The following is an 18,985-nucleotide window of genomic DNA, read 5'->3' on the forward strand; positions in this document are numbered from 1 at the left end:
GAAGGAGGGAGTGCATTAGCACGTTGGTCAGTGCTTCCCAGGAAACCCAGCCAACTGATCTGGCATGAGGGATTTGGGAGAGCCAGGCTGGACAGGATGACCACACCTCAGAGCTGTCAGGGGAGGGCTGTATCTGTTGTGGGAGATGATGAGAAGCCCTGCAGTAGAGACACTACTGGGTCTGAAATAGCACTTCCCATCTTCTCACTGGCATTTGAGCAAGCAGCACCATAGGGGGAGAAGGGAGAGAGTTGTATCTGCTGGCTCCTTTCTCATCCTGTCTGTTACTGATCAGAAGTCCCCCCAAAGCGTGACTTCCCACCTCCCCACTACCTACACACATGTTAGGTTTTGTGATCTGACTCCTCTAGACAGCTACTGAGCAGACAGAGTGCATGCCCACAGCCTGGCGCTTCACCTGAGTCCAGGTACAGGGGTCGACGATCATTCTGAGGGTCGAGCTCGGCCATCACCCCCTGACAGTATCAGATGAGGCAAGGTGGCATTAGTCAGGATGTGACACTGAACAAGCAGCCCCAGGCCAGGAGGCAGGTGGGGCCGAGCAAATCTGAGTGGCGCAAAAATTAAGTGTGACAAGACAGGAGAGAGATTATAGATCAGGTGGAAAAGGTGCAAATGGAGAGAAATGATAGTTATAAGTACAGTCTGAAGGTAGAGCCTGTAGAACTGGCTGATGTGGGTGAAAAAGAAGAAACAAGATGACTCCAAGGCTCAGACGTGGGCAACTAGAAGAACGAAGCCACCTGTGATTGGGATGAGGCCGGTTACAAGAGTAGCAAGTTTTGGAAGGGGACAGAGACCAGTAGTGCAGCTTTGGGCATTCTAAGAGAAAACAGAGATAGTAAGAACGACAATACCTGCCTAATAGAAAAATTACAGAGAAGCTTATTTCAAAGTTCGTCCAAGTTGTGAACATAATTGGCTAATACGTACAGCCCTGGCACCTCTTCTCTTTCACAACCCTAGCATCTCCTCCCACAGCTCCATCACTGCCCTTTTGTTGCCCATCAGACATTTCCCGAAACATGCACTAAGTAACACTGTTTTCACAATGTAGGTGTGCTCTCCTTCCCCGCAAAACAAAAGGGTGGGAGGGGGGCAGGAGCAGCAGGATCCTTGCCCAAATATAAATACATATGGGAAGTACTGTTTTAAGCCAAACAGCTACTTTACTTCTCAAAACCTCTGATACATTTCATGTATCAGAGAAGGTCTCAAGGAAAGATGTTGTGTGGAGAGTTTCTAGACATCTTTGAACATCAAGGTACACTGAATAAACAAAATCCATATGATCCTCTCAAAAGATGTGGAAAAAGCTTTCAATAAAATCCAACATTCCCTCATGATAAAAATCCCTCAAGAAAGTAGGCATCAAAGGAACATACCTCAAAATAACAAGAGGCATCTATGACAGGCCCACAGCCAACATCATACTGAATGGGCAAATGATGGAAGCAGTCCCCTTGCAAACTGAAACAAGGCAAGAATGCCCATTCTCACCACTCCTATTCAACATAGTACTGGAAGTACTAGCCAGACCAATCTCGCAACAGAAAGAAATAAAGGGGCCAGGTGCAGTGGCTCACACCTGTAATCTCAGCACTCTGGGAGGTCGAGGCGGGAGGATCACCTGAGGTCAGGAGTTCGAGACCAGCCTGGCCAACATGGTGAAACCCCGTCTCTACTAAAAATTCAAAATTAGCTGGGCATGGTAGTGCGTGCCTGTAGTCCCAGCTACCCGGGAGGCTGAGGCAGGAGAGTCGCTGGAACCCAGGAGGCAGAGGTCGCAGTGAGCCAAGATTGAGCCACTGTACTCCAGCCTGGGTAACAGAGTTAGAAGACATCAAACGATCTCTCTTTGCAGATGATGTGATTTTATACCGAGAAAACTCTATAAAACTCCACCAAAAGTCTACTGGAACTAATAAATGACTTCATCAAAGTTTCAGGATACTAAATTAATATGCAAAAATTAGAAGCATTTCTATACACCAATAATGTTCAAACTGAGAGTCAAATCAAGAATGTGATCCTATTTACAACAGCCACAAAAAATATATAAAAATACTTAAGAATACATCTAACCAAGGAGGTGAAAGATCTCCACAAGGAGAACGACAAAATACTGCTAAAAGACATCATACAGGTGACAAATGGAAAAACATCCTATGCTTATGGATTAAAAAAATAAATATTGTTAAAATGGTAGTACTGCCTGAAGCAATCTACAGATTCAATGCTATTCCTATCAAACTACTAGCATCGTTTTTTTCACAAAATTGGAAAAAAAACTATTCTAAAACTCATATGGAACCATAAAAAAGCCTGAATAGCCAAAGCAATCTAAGTAAAAAGAACAAGTCCAGAGGTATCACATTACTGGACTTCAAGCTATACTATAAGACTACGGTAACCAAGACAGTATGGTATTGGTACAAAACAGATATATTAGACCAATGAAACAGAATAGATAACCCAGAAATAAAGCCACACACCTACAGCCATCTGATCTTCAACAAAGTAGACAAAAAAAAAAAAAATGAGGAAAGGACTCACTATTTAATAAATGGTATTAGGATAACTGGCTAGCCATATGCAGAAGAATGAAACTGGACCCCGACTTTTCACTATATACAAAAATTAACTCAAGATGGATTAAAGACTTAAATGTAAGACCTCAAACAATAAGAATCCTAGAAGAAAACCTAGGAAACACCACTTTGGACATCAGCCTTGGAAAAGAATTTATGACTAAGTCTTCAAAAGCAATTGCAACAAAACAAAAATTGACAAGTGGGACCTAATTAAACTAAAGAGCTTTGGCACAGCAAAAGAAACTATTAACAGAGTCAACAGACAACCCACAGAATGGGAGAAAATATTTGCAAACTATGCATCTGGGAAAGGTCTAATAACACCAGAATCTAAAAGAAACTTAAACAACTGAGCAAGCAAAAACCAAACAACCCCATTTAGAAAATGGGCAAGGACATGAACAGATACTTCTCAAAAGAAGTGGCCCATCAACAAAATGAAAAAAATGGTCATCATCACTAATCTTCAAGAAATGCAAATCAAAACCACAATGGGACAGCACCTCACACCAGTCAGAATGGCTACGATTAGAAGTCAATAAGAGGTTAGGCATGATGGCTCACGCCTGTAATTCCAGCACTTTGGAAGGTTGAGGCAGGAGTTTGAGATCAGCCTGGTCAACATGGTGAAACCCTGTCTCTACTAAAAATATAAAAATTAGCCAAGTGTGGTGGTGGGCACCTGTAATCCCAGCTACTCGGGAGTCTGAGGCAGGAGAATTGCTTGAACCCAGGAGGCAAAGGTTGCAGTGAGCTAAGATCGTGCCACTGCACTCCAGCCTGGGCAACAAAGCAAGAATCCAACTCAAAAAAAAAAAAAAGTCAAAAAAAAAAACCACAGATGCTGGCAAGGCTGCAGAGAAAAGGAAGCACTTATGCACTATTGATGGGAATGTAAATTTATTCAGCCACAGTGGAAAGCAGCTTGGAAATTTCTTAAAGAACTTAAAACAAAATTACCATTTGACCCAGCAATCTCATTACTGAGTATACATGCAAAAGAAAGCAAATCATTCTACCAAAAAGACACATATACTCGCATGTTCACCACAGCACTAATCACAATAGCAAAGAGGTGCCCATCAATGGTGGACTGAATAAAGAAAATGTGGCATATATACACCATTGGAATATTATGCAGCCATAAAAAAGAACGAAATCATGTCCTTTGCAGCAACATGGATACATCTGGAGGCCATTATCCTTAGCGAATTAACACAGGAACAGAAAACTGAATACCTCATGTTCTCACTAATAAGTGGGAGTTAAACATTGGATACTCATGGACAAAAAGGTGGCAACAACAGACACTGGGGACTACAAGAGGGAGAAGGGGAGCAGCAAAGGTTCAAAAACTAACTGTGGGTACTATGCTCAGTGCCTGGGTGATGGGATCATTCATACCGCATATCTCAGCATCACACAATACACCTAAGTAACAAACCTGAACATGTACCCCTTGAATCTAGAAGTTGAAAAAGAAAAAAAAAATTTACCCCCAATCCCAAAAATACTTTGCAGTGAAGTAAGCACACATTATTCAGCACAAGAAAAGATAAGTAATTCAATTGTCTAATGGGAAGTTAAGGTTCTCTTTTGCTGAATATTCAAAATTCATCTTACATATTTCTTTTTTGTATTTCAAGTTTATTAACTTCCACAGGTGCCAGAGAAGAAATGATAAATATATTTTAATGGGACAACTTTTTACATTGCTTCACTTTAAATCTGACATGCTATATAAGAGTAACTATGAGGAAATCGGCATGAAAAGGAAAATTTTATAATCCCAAAGACAGGTATGTATAAATGAAAAAAAAAGTAAGCGGTTTATATTCCAGCCCCTAACAACTGATGCTATAAAAATATCCTTAGGTGACATTCATATCTACATACAAATACACTTCATCATAATGTAGTTGCCTGATTCAGTTACAAACACACCCAGTTACAAACTAGTTTGCTAGACTCCCAAGTTGGCATATAAGTCGTGGAGGAACAAAGACAAAAGAGATTCAGAAAATGAATAATTAATATGTGACAAATGAGAGGCTTAGCATTTTAAAAGAAAATATTAAGGCTAAGTAATTCTTACTAAACACAATAAAGTATTACGGGGTAAAACTCAAAGCCAACTCCTTGGAAGAGCTTTAGAAGCTCTGTGGCAGACAGGCCTTTTTGCTTTAAAGGCTGACTCCAATATTTGACTATATAGAAAACAGTCATCCAACTAGAGCTTTCCTTCATTTGCCACCTTAAACCACATTTTACTCTTCTCCTGCTACTACATTTTAAAATGAGAAAAATACAGAATTGTATTTGCATATATTTGCAGGTGACCTTGCAGGCTCCACTGATATATAACCCATGACACTACTTCTTCCACTGCTTTCTGAAAGAAGATATTTTTACTTGGAAGATTCTCATTAGCCAAAACTTTGTAGACTGTGCAGACATAAATATCAAAGTGTGCATAAGTAGTTTCTGTATAGGTCAAATATATATTTAAAAATGTAATAGACATTGTTATGCTGTGGCCATCTAGAATCTTTGCCTATGTTTCCTGTGTTTGAAAATTTGCCACAATATGGATCTTTCCTTCCCCAAATAGAAGCCAGAACTCACCTTCTCAGCTTCCCTTGTCTGACAGTGGGATGTAGTGCCTATCAACCACATGCATCCACATGATAAGACCTCAGTTTAGAGTCAGCAATGTGAGGAGAGACTTCAATTCAGAGGTAGCAATGTAAGGACTTAAACAAATGAGGAAACCCATCTTTCTGACGAGGGAAGTGGTAAGAGGTACCCACCTCTCGGGAAAAATGACGGCACTTTTGGCTTCCAGACCCCAGCACCGTTGGTGTAAGCTGTGATGTTGGGATAAAGCTTCACTGTGGAAATACCCACAGTATATGTGGGCAGTGCTTCTGTTCACCTAACCTGTTTGTTGGTGTCCTGGAGATTCTGTGAGTTTCCAAATTTTTTTTTCCTGATTATGTTAGCTACAGTGGATTCTGTGGGTTGCAACTAAGAATTACATATAATACAAAAAAAAAAGAATCTGGGCTAAATAAACCTTCATCATTTGATAAAATGATAGCAGAATGATTATCAATTCAATAGTAACCTCAATAGTAATCTACAAAGAGTGTGGTACTGAGCTAGAGGCTGTACAGGAACAGCAAAGGATGTTACATTTAAGCCATGTAAACACATGGGCATATAGATACAAAATAAAGTTAAACGAAATTTAGAAAATATGGAAGCATCTATGTAGTGACTGTAAAAATGCAACAGCATATTGGATATGCTGATAAGGATGAAAAACTTTTATTGACATATTTTTTAAATGTTCACTGGGTTTGAGGTAAATCTATCATGTTGCTAAAGAAATTAAATATACTTTTTATAACTTAAAAGTCAGCAATGCGGGTAAAAATATTTGCAAATCATATATCTAATAAGACATTAAGATCCAGAATATATAAAGCCTACAATTCAACAACAACAACAAAAAGAAAATTCCAAAATGGGCAAAGGACTTGAAAAGGCACTTCTCTGTATTGAAGAATACAAATGACTAACAGGCACATGAAAAGATGCTCAACAACCGGGCACAGTGTCTCATACCTGTAATCCCAGCACTTTGGGAGGCCAAGGTGGGTGGATCACCTGACGTCAGGAGTTCAAGACCAGCCTGGCCAACATGGTGAAACCCCATCTCTACTAAAAATACAAAAAATTAGCTGGGCATGGTGGCAGGGACCTGTAATCCCAGCTGCTCGGGAGACTAAGGCAGGAGAATCGCTTGAACCCAGAACACAGAGGTTGCAGTGAACCAAGATCACGCCATTGCACTCCAGCCTAGGCAAGAAGAGTGAAACTACATCTCAAAAAAAAAGTAAAAGAAAGAAAAAGAAAAGATGTTCAACATCTTTAGTTATTAAGAAAATGCAAATCAAAACCACAATGGGATATGATTTCATATCCATCAGAACGGCTATGATTTTTTAAAAATGGAATAACAAGTGGAGAATATGGAGATGGAGGCAACAGAGTGCTCATGCAATGGGAAATTTAATGGGAAATTGTGCCGCTGCTGTGGAAAACAGTCTGGTGGTTCCTCAAGAGTTAAACAGAATTATCATATGATCCAGCAATTCCACTGCTAGGTCTATACCCCAAAACTTAAAAAGTAAGGACTCAGCCGGGCGCGGTGGCTCACGCCTGTAATCCCAGCACTTTGGGAGGCCGAGGCGGGCGGATCACAAGGTCAGGAGATTGAGACCACGGTGAAACCCCGTCTCTACTAAAAATACAAAAAATTAGCCAGGCGCGGTTGTGGGCGCCTGTAGTCCCAGCTACTCGGGAGGCTGAGGCAGGAGAATGGCGTGAACCCGGGAGGCGGAGCTTGCAGTGAGCCGAGATCGCGCCACTGCACTCCAGCCTGGGCGACAGAGCGAGACTCCGTCTCAAAAAAAAAAAAAAAAAAAAGTAAGGACTCAAACAATACTTACATACCAATATCCAAAGCAGCACTATTCACAATGGTCAACAGGTAACTGATACAACTCAAGTGTCTATGAACAGATGAATGCATACACAAAATTGTACAGATACACAATGGAATATTATTCAACCACAAAAACAATTGAGATAGTGATACAGAATACAAAATAAATGAATCTTGAAAGCATTATTCTAAGTGAAATAAGCCAGACACAAAAGGACAAATGTTGTATTATTCTACTTATGTGTGGTACACAGAGCAGACAAGTTCATAAAGACAAAGTAGAATCAAGGTTACCAGGGACTTGAGGGAAAGGGAATTCGGAGTTTTTGTTTAATAGGTACAGAGCTCTGTTTGAGATGATTAAAACGTTTTAGAAACGAACAAGGGTGATGGTAGGACAACACTGTGAATGTACTTAATGCCATTGAACTATACACTTAAAAATAGTTCAAATGATACATTCCATGTTGTGTTTTACCACAATAAAAAAAAATTCCATTATGAACCTTATCTAGAAATCAGTCAAAACTGAAGTTCAATATTATTCCTTTTGCGCTGCTTGCTATATTATTTAACGTATAGATCCAAGGAAGTTAGTAGATCTAACCAGAACAATGGCAACATAGCATAAAAGGTCAGGTAGGTAGACCTAGGTTAGAATACAGGTTCTACCACTAATTAGTTTATTACATACTTAAAAAAGGACCTGAATTTAAAAGATCCCTAATAAAGAGTAGAGTTAGCTGCTGTTATTAGTCTTTATTATTATATTTAAAAACACCTGGAAAGGAGCAATGCATTTTATTACAGATAAATTTTAAACTTTAGTACACCAAATAAGTGAACACTGGAAGGCAAACGAGTGAGGAAAAATATGTGTATCAATATGATTAAGAGTCTATCCCTAATATGCAGACTTCCACCCAAAAGATGAGAGCAGAGAGGAACAGGGAGCTAGGAAAGTTGCTTTGGATCACAGGGTGGGCCAGGGAAGGCCAACACACGAACTAAGACATGAAATGTGAAATGAAGCTGGAGTGAAAAAGTCTGGGGTTAGGGAGCACTCTGGATGAGGCAACAGCAAAAGCAAAGGCCAGAACGTCGAGGAACTTTGAGGGTTTGAGGAGTAGAGAGAAAGAAAACCAATGAGCCTCGACAAGAGAGGCTGAGGAAAGAATTCAGGGAATAGTTTAATTAGAATTTCAGCTTTGGATGTTGACGGTGAAGCGGGATGCTGAGGGAGAGTGGCGGATAAAACTGAAGAGGAGACACAAGCCAGAACTCACAAGCCTGTTAAGAAGATGGGACCGTGATTCCAACCTCAGAGGGAACCATTTAAGCAGCGAAGTAAAATGATCTGGTTTACTCTACAATGATCATTCTGCCTGCTAGAAGGAAAACAGATGGATTAGGGAGGCAGAATGGAAGGAAGGAGAGAAGCTGGGAAGCTAGGTTAATAATTTAAATTAGAGAACATAATAGCTTAGATTCACAACAGTAGCACTGGCAATCGAAAAATGTGTACAAATTCACGTTGCACTGGCTAATAGGACAGAAGATATTTTACTCTTTCATTAATCCCAAACAGTAACTTAAAATTACACAATTTCCCCCAACAAATTAGCAAGGATTAAAAATTGATAATACAAAATCTCTGAAAAGCAATCTGCTATCCTCTCTCTCAAAAGCCTGAAAAATTCTCATAGTTTTTCACTTAGTAACTAGCACACAGTTAAGTCTTACTGTTGAATTAATTCATTCCAACAGTTAGGAAACATGCTTAAAGAGAAAATCGGCGTTATACTCAAGAATGTAACTGTAGCACATTGTACTTGCAAAAACTTGAAGAATTATCTAAATATTCCACACTTAAGGAGTGGTTGAATTACAGCTTAGGATAAAGTACTAAACAATTCATTAAGGAGTTTCAAGACGTGGGAAAACGCGGACAGTATATCACTTTAGACAATTAACAAAGAGTAAATAGTACTAGAGCTTTGTTTCGATGCTGTTAAGTTTTAATATGAGAAATAAAGATATCCAGCAAATAAGTACTAAAAACTTGATCATTAACCTAGTCTAGAATTGAAACTCAATAAATCTGCTCAAAAAAGTTATATGCTAAACCCATTAAATATTGTCTGTATCTTACAGTTAGTCTCTTGTTAGCCTTGGTTCTAAATAAGGAAGCAGGGGAGCTTCAGTTTGGTGGTTGTCTTAGTAATTTAAGAATAAACATGCACCTTCAAAGCCTGTTTGTCACTCTGTATCCCCAGCTCCTAGCACAAAATCTGGCACAGAATAGGAGCTCAATAAATAATTTTGAGGGACTATCACCAAAAGTAAACCTTTCAGTTCCAACTCAGCACGAAAGAAATCAGAAACCTCAAAATCAAAGACGTGCATCAAAAGTAATAGTTTGCTTGATAATATCTCTTGATGTCGTTTTAAAGTAATAGTGATAACAATGTATAATACTTGGAGTGGCTACAATGTATCAGGCACTAACAAGCACTTGACAGACTTTAATCCTTATAATCATCATTCTCTTTTAAAACCAGGAAACAGGTCCATCACAGTTCACTAACTAGCCCAACGTCACACTGCCACCAAGCTGGAACTCAGTTCTTTGGCATCTAAACGCAGAACTATAGAAGACACGTTTCTTTCCAACGATCAGACTTCCAAGTTCTCCAAGCTTCCTCTACCGTCCTATTTAGCATTCGCAAACTTCTACCTTTAATTGTAGCTATTACCCCTTCCAAGATCCATCTCTCACCAGGGGAGCCCCTGCTAGCTCACTCCCTCCCTCCCAGCTGGGAAGTCCCCCAGGATGAAGGACCGAGTCTCCATGCTTCTCGGTGGCTGCACACTTAGAATGGGGGCTTGGCACCAGGCGGGGAGCTCGCCCCTTTGATACCCTTTGAGTTTGATTTACTGCCTTGCGAATCCCAACTCCCAAATGAGCCCTTGGAGGCGCCGTGTGCGGCCCCTCGGACCAGACTCGGCGCCAGAAGGGAGTCGGCGTCTAGAGGGGTGGACAGGGCGGCGCGCAGGAGCGGTTTCCAAGACAACCGAAGGCCGCCCCACAGTCCGCCCCACAGTGTCCACCCCACAGCGTCAGCCCCTAGCGTCTCGCCGCTCCGCCCCTTCCCGGCGCCGGTGCTCCGACCAGCCCCCGTGAGCGAATATGGACAGGGGTGCTCGATGGGCTCTCACCTCTCAGCGCGTGGTGCATGCCGCCCACGCCGCTGTACAGCTCCAGCACCCGCAGGGGCTCCATCCCCGCGCCTCAGCCGCTGCAGCCCCGGAGCTAGGCCTGCCGGTCCGTCGCTCCTCCTCCCTCGATCGCACCGCTCCCTCAGCCTCTGGTTCCGCAGCGTTTCAGTTCCCCCTTCTCCTGCGGCTCCAGGCTGAGGGCTTCAGAGGGCCGCGCGGCCTGGGGGTTGGCAGGGGTCGAGAGGGGAACAAAGAACGGAAAACAATAAGGCTTCCCGAATGAATGGCAGCCACTCTGTAGCCTGATTTACGCTCCATTTCCTTCTTTGGTGTCAGGGGCCTTGAGTGGAAAAGAAATCCAGAGTTCAGTAAAGGGGAGAAAACTGCCTTGGTTTCTAAGTGAATTAACACTGGTTAGAAGCCAGAAAAAAATCATTTTTCAGGCAAGCTGCTTTTCTGTCACTTAGAAGCCTGAACATTCAAACATTCTTTCCACAGTGTGCCTTGTGTCCTGCCTGCCCTGGGTCGATAGAGATAAATCAGACCAGCCTCTCTCCTAGAGAAGGTTCCAGAATTACAAGTAAGGACACAGGTCCACTAGCAGCAGAGAAAAACCTGTGTGCGTGCCAATAATACAGAGGATGTTTGTTGTGTCTATTAGTGCGGTTAATTATGTTTTAGCTTGGAAGTTTCACCTACATAGAATACACAGTGAATATCATGTAGGATTATTCATGGGTCTTTAAGTGATAAGGACTTGATTCCTCAGGATGGTCCAGTAACCAATTGTTAGAGGCTCATGTTGACGAAAAAAGACAAACTCCGTAAAATGTTTGAAGAGGTTTGTTCTGAGCCCAAGGTGAGGACGGTGACCCATGACACAACCCCAGGGGGTCCTGAGAACATGTGCCCAAGGTGGTTGGGCTACAGCTTGGATTTATATGGTTTTAGGGAGACATAAGGATGTTAATCAGTATATGCAAGGTGTACTTAGTTTGGTCCATAAAGATGGGATAACTCAAAAAGGGGAAGGATTCCAGGTCACAGGTGGATTCAAAGATTTTCTGACTGGCGATTGATTGAAAGAGTTAAGTTGTGACCTAAAGACCCGGAATCAACAGAAAGGAATGTGTCTGGATTAAGATAAGGTGGAGACCAAGGTTCTTATTATGTAGATGAAGTCTCATAGGTAACAGGCTTCAGAGAGAATAATTGGCAAATGCCTCTTATCACATGTAAAAAGATGCCAGACTCTTAGTTAAATCTCTCTTGGATCAGGAAAAGACCTGGAAAGGAAAAGGGAGTCTCTACAGAATGTAGATTTACCCCACAAGAGATGGCTGTGCAGGGCGATTTCAAAATATGTCAAATAAATTTATTTTAGGGTCAAATGCTTTGATTTACGGCCTGCTATCTTTCATATGGTGCTTTACTAGAGTCAAGTTGGAATTTTGGTATCTTATTGCTAAGAAGAGTCTGTTTTGTCAGTATGAAGATCTCTTGTTTTAATATTAATGCTGATCAATTGTGCCTGAACTCCAAAGAGAGGAGAGTATAATGAGGCATGTCATGCTTCCCTTTCCCATCATAGCCTGAACTAGTTTTTCAGGATTCTTTGGAATCTGCTTGGTGGAGGCGTTCACTCAGTCAGTTGGGGGGAGCTTAGAAATTTGGGGGGGGGTGCTTATAGTCACTTATAAATGAAAATAATGTACCCATATGGAGGATAGAAAATGTTCCCATTGTGAAGTGTTCTTCAGTTTGTTCCCAACACTGCCACAGGTTTTCGTTAGGGGGAACTGGGGGGTACCACTTGTAATAACAATAACCGATATGTTAGAAATGTTGCATGCCTGCTAATGTGATGCTGTTAACAAATAAAAGTATAACCACTGCATCCAAATTATAGAATTCACTGGTTCATTTTGATGTTGTCTGTGAAATTAACTTTTTTAATTGTAAATGTGCATTGGCCATGTGCTTTACTTTTTGTTAGTCACTTTCAGATAACAAGAGGGGTATGGTGATACCAGATAACTCAGCTTTAGCCCTGGCATTGCCAGTTAACTGATTGTGTCACTTTGAGATGACCCTGGTTTCCTCATCTTTAAGATAAAGGAGAAGGGAACAGAAAGAGATGGATTGCAGAGGGTGTTTTCGTTCCAAGAAATGCATTCATGGCTGAATTCAAATTTGAAAAAAATGAGACCTGATTTGGCAACCTGTTAATTATTTATTCAATTTGAAAAATGTAGAAAGAAGACTTGTTACCTGCTTTAAGCAAATGTACTCTTAAACTAACTTAAATTATAGAAATCATGTACACACTGACATATGTATAATGCACGAAGCCAACTTTTCTAATATTTATTACCTATAGTACCAGAAATAAACATCAGTACATAAAATGTAAAGGGAGCTATGTAGTCATAGTGACTTATATATAGCCGAAACCCAATATATTAAACAAATCTGGAATTTTCAGCATTCATGCTATAAATCAAAATAAATGTGACAAAAGACCTTACCTGTAGGGGAGAGATAGTACAGAAACATGGCAGAGTTAATGAAAAATACCAACCTCCTCAGAGGAAGGAGCCTCAAACCCCTTCCCCACACAGGCTAATTACAAACTGTTTACTCTGATACTTAAGGATCTTCGCAGTGTAGCCCTGAACTTACTTTTCTTCCTTTTTTCTCTTCTTGAACTCTGCTATAAATGAAACTGCTTGGTGTTCCCCAAACATACCCTTCACTTCACTTCTCTGCTTGTATTCTTTCCCTTCTCTAGAAATCTCCTAGACTTCTTCAAGATCTATACTTCAAGTGGAACCTTCCTTCTGGACTCCCAGCCTAAAATATCCTGACACATGACGACTCCTCAGTCTCCCTCATCTTCTGAAATACAGATCACCCTTATACCTGTCATTCAATCCTTCCAGTTCTTCTAGCCCAATTTTCACCTCATATGTGCCACGTCTTTATGTATTATTTCCTCTCTAAAGCTTATCTCATATGATAATTATTTCAAGAATGAAAACTCTCTCCATAATCATAATCTACAACTATCTCCATGGAAGCATCTGTAGATATTAGGCCCCCTGGGATTATGTATGCAAATGTCTTCCAATCACTGGCACAAATTACGTGATTTGGTGGAAGAGCGGGAAGGCTGGTGGAAGTGGTACAATAGGGAGTAGTCCAGGAGAAAAGTGGGGTGAGCAGAATGAAAGTATATATTGATTACTTTTTCCCAAAGCAAATCCTGAAGGCTCATAAAAGAGAAGAAAAGCTCTCTAGCCCCATAGTTTCCCATGAAGTCATCCTCAATGATATGTACAATACTATTTATATTTTAATTACAGAAACTAGACATACTTTTAAAAAAGCAAACAAATATCAAAACTTGAATGTTAGTATATTTAGTACATTTTCTCTAAAAGCAGAAAATGCATTTCTTTAAAGAAAAACACATTAATTAATACCTGGAAAATAAAGGCACATATAAAGCATATCAGAAATAATTAAGGGGCACATCACAATACTAAGGATTGTATTAAAAGAGTAATAGCACACACTCAATTATTAAAGACACTGGGCTTGGAATCTGATGACATTTTTATCTTCTTCCCCTATGCATTCTTTCACTCATCATTAATATCTAATAAAATGGAATAAAGTTTTCCAAGTGCTGAAAATGCTTTTTCCAATCATCTTTGAATTTCCATGATCCAGGCCACTCTTTCTCAGTGAAACATGATGCGGATTCCTACACAGGCTCACTTACAGGCTGAGGACACCCTGTTTATGCCAATTTCAGTCACGAACAAGTTGCATTCTGGTTTTACACTGAAAAATAATGGTCTTTATGAATTGCATGGAAAATGAAAAAGTCATACGAGAAGAAAATGACAACAAGAAATGTCCTCAAGAGAGTACATTTTACAAATTTGAATTAGAAAGGACCACAGAGCTTATTTACCACTTCCGAGCTCCCACTTATTTAAGAATGCCTTCTACTATTTTCCTGATCCGTGGGCAGTAAGCCTTAGCTTGCAAACCGCTAATGAAATGTTTCACGGTGAACAGCTGGAATTATGAGAAAATTCTTCCTTATAGTCTCCTAAATTCCAGTTTATTTTAGATTTGCCCTCTGCACTGATTTTAAAGAATTCTTCCTATTCTGCCTGGGCACTGTGGCTCATATCTGTAATCCCAGCACTTTGGGAGGCAGAGGCGGGTGGATCACCTGAGGTCGGGAGTTCAAGACCAGCTTGGCCAACATGGCAAAACCCATCTCTACTAAAAATACAAAAATTAGTCGGTTGTGGACTGGGCGAGGTGGCTCACACCTGTAATCTCCACACTTTGGGAGGCCAAGGCAGGTGGATCACCTGACATCAGGAGTTCGAGACTAGCCTAACCAACATGGTGAAACCCCATCTCTACTAAAAATACAAAAATTAGCCGCGCGTGGTGGTGCATGCCTGTAATCCCCACTACTCAGAAGGCTGAGGCAGGAGAATCACTGACCCCGGGAGGCAGAGGTTGCAGTGAGCCAAAATTGCGCCACTGCACTCCAACCTGGGCAACAAGAGTAAAACTCCATCTCAAAAGAAAAAAAAAAGATTTTTTCCTCTTCTATAATGATTTGCTTTGTGGTTAAGAATGCAAGCTTCAGAGCCACAGTGTAGACAGGAAGCACATGTCTGCTGCTGCTGCTCCCTAGCTAGTGACGTGGAGAAAGTCACTACATCCTTTTGAGCCCAACTGCACCTCTAAAATATATAAACAGTAGGACACGCAATTGCTATGAAGATTAAAAGCACTTAGCCAGTGCCTAGCACAACACAAATAAATATATGTTAAATAAAGAGTGTCTATACAATGACATCCTCTAAGTGATGCATTCTCAGTCCTGTCGGCTATGAACTATCACATGGCATGATTCAGATCCCTCGCATCGGTCACAGTCTAGCTTAGTGATACCCATTTTAGGAGCCAATACTGCATGAAACAAACTGAGCATAGTCAGATCAGCATATGGTAGAGCGTACCAGATGGCTACAGACATTTAAGGGCTCTAGGCAGCTTTGGACCCTTTAGGAGTGTTCAGGGGTCCTCCACTTAGAGCATCGTGGAGTAAAGACTGAAAGTCTGGAAGCTGCCTCAGCCCTGACTGAGGAGGTGCTGAGCATGGAAATAAGGAAGTCGGAGAATAGACAGTAGAATTCATAGTAAACTAGACACCGCTTAACTCTTAACTCCCAGAAGAACCAGGACAGCTGTGAAGGCTAGAGCTACAGCTCTGACAATCTTCAGGGAAAATATTTCCAGTGACCTTAACCAGGATGCATGAATTGGGGAGATCTGGGGTGGAGAGGAGGGGGACGTATTAATAGCAGTGAGTCATGTGTTGACTCTTTCATACACTAGGCACTGAGGAGATTTGCAATTAAAAAAAATTTTTAAAGCAACTGGAGTGGTGGATCATGCCTGTAATCCCAGCACTTTGGGAGGCCTGGGTGACAGAGCGAGACTCCATCTCAAAACACAAACGAGCAAACAAACAAACAAAAACCTTGCAAAGTGTATAACTTTGTAATCTATTTCAGACCATAAAATGGCCCGTAGTAAAAAATGCAATTGAATACTTTCATTTCCTAAGCATAGGGCATTTTTTCTAATTTAATTGATTCTCACTATCCAAGAGGATAACCAGTAGCCACATTTGGTAAATTGTTTAAAGTAATGTAATTAACGTTAAAATTGAGTTAATTATACTAGGCACATACCAAGTGCTCCGTATTGGTCAGCACAGATGTAGAATATTTCCATCATCACAGAAAGTTATATCGGGCAGAGCTGCTCTGCAGTGATAGTGCCTATTAGTTACAGCCTTTATTAATAGCCCGTTAATAAATGACCAGTGTTGGAATGTGTGCATCAATTATTGCATACTGAGCACCAATTTTAAATAAATGTCCCCCCCAAATATGGAGCAAAACGAACTCAAAGCAAACCTTGCAGCTAAACCTTCTTTCTCCTTCTCTAGTATCCAGTCGCCTTACTGATAAACTGTCATGGAGGAAAAGAAATGGGAACAGCAGATGTGTTCTGTCAGTGGATGTGATAAACTTTCAAGAGAAAAAGAACAGATGGAAAATGAACTTCATGATGTCTTTAAGGAGCAGTATTTTTTTTTTTTTTTTTTTTTTTTTTTGAGACAGAGTCTCACTCTGTCACCCAGCTTAGAGTGCAATGGTGCCCTGCAAGCTCTGCCTTCCAGGTTCAAGTGATTCTCCTGCCTCAGCCTCCCGAGTAGCTGGGATTACAGGTGTGCACCACCACGCTTGGCCTTTATATTTTTAGCAGAGACGGGGTTTCACCATGTTGGCCAGGCTGGTCTCAAACTCCTGACCTCAAGTGACCCACTCACCATGGCCTCCCAAAGTGCTAGGTTACAGGAATGAGCCACCGCACCCAAACAGAAGTGGTACTTTTCTGATATAAAGTATATTCTAGTGACTTCTGACTGTGAATAATGTTATCTTACACTTACCTCAGAAGGAATAAAAAGAAAACATGTTTTTAAAAATTAGGATCATGAAGAAATTTAATTATACATTTTCTGCCGAATAAAATAGAAACCATGCAGTTTGCCTCACACTGCCATTTCAAAGTACTCATAGATTTTTAACATGGATTTTCCTCTTGGAGGCTCTTCCTGAAATTCCCAATTTAAGAATATTTTGCAGCAAATTTAAAAGATGATGTTTCAAAGTAAATATAGTGGGATCCATTCTTTAAAACTGCTTTCTTAACTTCACAGAAAGTTGGAACTAGAAAGTATCTTAAGGACTATTTGATACACTGTTTTTCAAACTATTTTTAGAGATAAAGCCTTTTGTTCAAACAAAATCTCCTCTGGAATGGGGAGCAAAGAGAGAGAGGTAGAGCAAGAGCTACACTATAACTTAGTATAAAAGATACTAAGTAGGCTCAGTTGGTCCTGCCTGCTGCCCCCCAACACCCAGAGGCAAGGCCAGGGATCTAAACCAAAGCAATCCCAGGAGCCACAATATGTCACTTCCTGAGAACGGGCTGACCTGAGAACTGAGGGCAACTTCAGAGATCTATGAAGCAAACTTGATCTGCTATGGCAAGGCATGTTATAAAAGCCAGACAAAAATGTTAACATAGCTGCACAAAATACAGACTGTCTCACAAACTGACATTTATAACAGATCCCCTGCCCGATCGCTCCTGAAAACACAGCTTAATACAGTACAAAGATTGTGGTCCTTAGAACTAGATGGATTACCATGGATCCTGCCTCAAATACTCCCTTTTTTCACATATTTGATAACAAGGTAACTCTGTGTGTGTGTGTGTGTGTGTGTGTGTGTGTGTATGTATATATATATCATGTGTATATGATATAATTGTACACATATCAATTATATATGTGTACATTTCTATATATATCATTTATATGTGTACCTATCTATATATATAATGTGTGTATATAGACTATATATGTACATTTCAATATATACACAATGTATATATGGTATATATGCATATATATCATATACATGTGTATCATATGTGTATATATATCTGTGTAAATATATATTGATATATACATATATACACATTTATACATTGTGTATATATTGAAATGTACATATATACATTGTCTACATACATACATTTTGTGTGTGTGTGTGTATATATATCTCAATAATGTGCCTAGAACAATAAATATTGGTTTCCTTTCACTTTCTGAACAACTTTGTCATAATATATAACCCATTTCTTCTAACAATAGAGTGAATTATTTTCCTAGTATGTTTTCATAAAGGGTATATGCCCAAGAGATTAATTTGCATATTAAAATATGCAAAAACTAAGGAGAGATGTGTTTCCTTATTGTTTTCAGGTGGAAAAACACCACCCACGTTGAAAATACAGGAGACAGAATTTAGTACCTTGGAGAGCTGTTAGTACTTTGTTCCTTTTCTCTTGTAATTTATCTGAACATTTACAACCGCTCAAGGTAACCAAAGAACACAAATCAGACCCAGTCCCACCAGGAAACGGAAAACACACACACACACACACACAGGCACACACCCCTTCATAGTCTTTTTTCTGCATTGCTACATCATCGGAACCGATAAACTAAAACCCAGAGAAAATTCAAAGACAAAGACTTTTAATTTTACCCTACTTAGGTACTAGTTTAGGTAGACAACAGTATCACTTCGAATTGTTCTCATATGATTTAATAATGACAAATATAACTAAAATGTAATAACACTTTCATAGTACTGCCATGACTATATCTATTCACTCTGTAAGAAAAAAAACTTTGTATTATTTAAAATTATTAAAAAGTTTCTTAACAGTTTCAAAGTCACTTATGTAAGCATATTACAGCATACAAGCACATTTTATATTTCAAACTTTCTCCTCTAGCCTCATGTTGTAGAGGTTATCAACCTTTACTTTAGAGAGTTAAACTTATTCCTGGAGATCAGGACTAAAATGTTTTATTTCCATCTAAGGTAATTACTGCTAAGTTAAAATATATAAATCTTCCAATGGGATTGGTGCTATGTTTAGTCACTCA

General features: G+C 40.0%; 1 protein-coding gene across 21 annotated transcripts in view; it reads right to left on the bottom strand.

The window, feature by feature from the left end:
• TRDMT1 (tRNA aspartic acid methyltransferase 1) overlaps window positions 1–10,449 on the bottom strand; it is a 62,352-nt gene extending 51,903 nt beyond the window's left edge. For all 21 annotated transcript variants that reach the window (XM_077945912.1, XM_077945909.1, XM_077945905.1 and 18 more), the window contains exon 1: window positions 10,348–10,449. Coding sequence is in view for 8 of the 21 variants with exons in the window: in XM_028826028.2 (XP_028681861.2) it covers window positions 10,348–10,411 (64 nt within the window). In the remaining 13 variants the exon portion in view is untranslated. The remainder of the gene's footprint in view (window positions 1–10,347) is intronic.
• Window positions 10,450–18,985: the final 8,536 nt, after the last annotated feature.

This window comes from Macaca mulatta, chromosome 9, assembly GCF_049350105.2.
Source record: "Macaca mulatta isolate MMU2019108-1 chromosome 9, T2T-MMU8v2.0, whole genome shotgun sequence".
In the NCBI taxonomy this organism is placed as follows: domain Eukaryota; kingdom Metazoa; phylum Chordata; class Mammalia; order Primates; family Cercopithecidae; genus Macaca; species Macaca mulatta.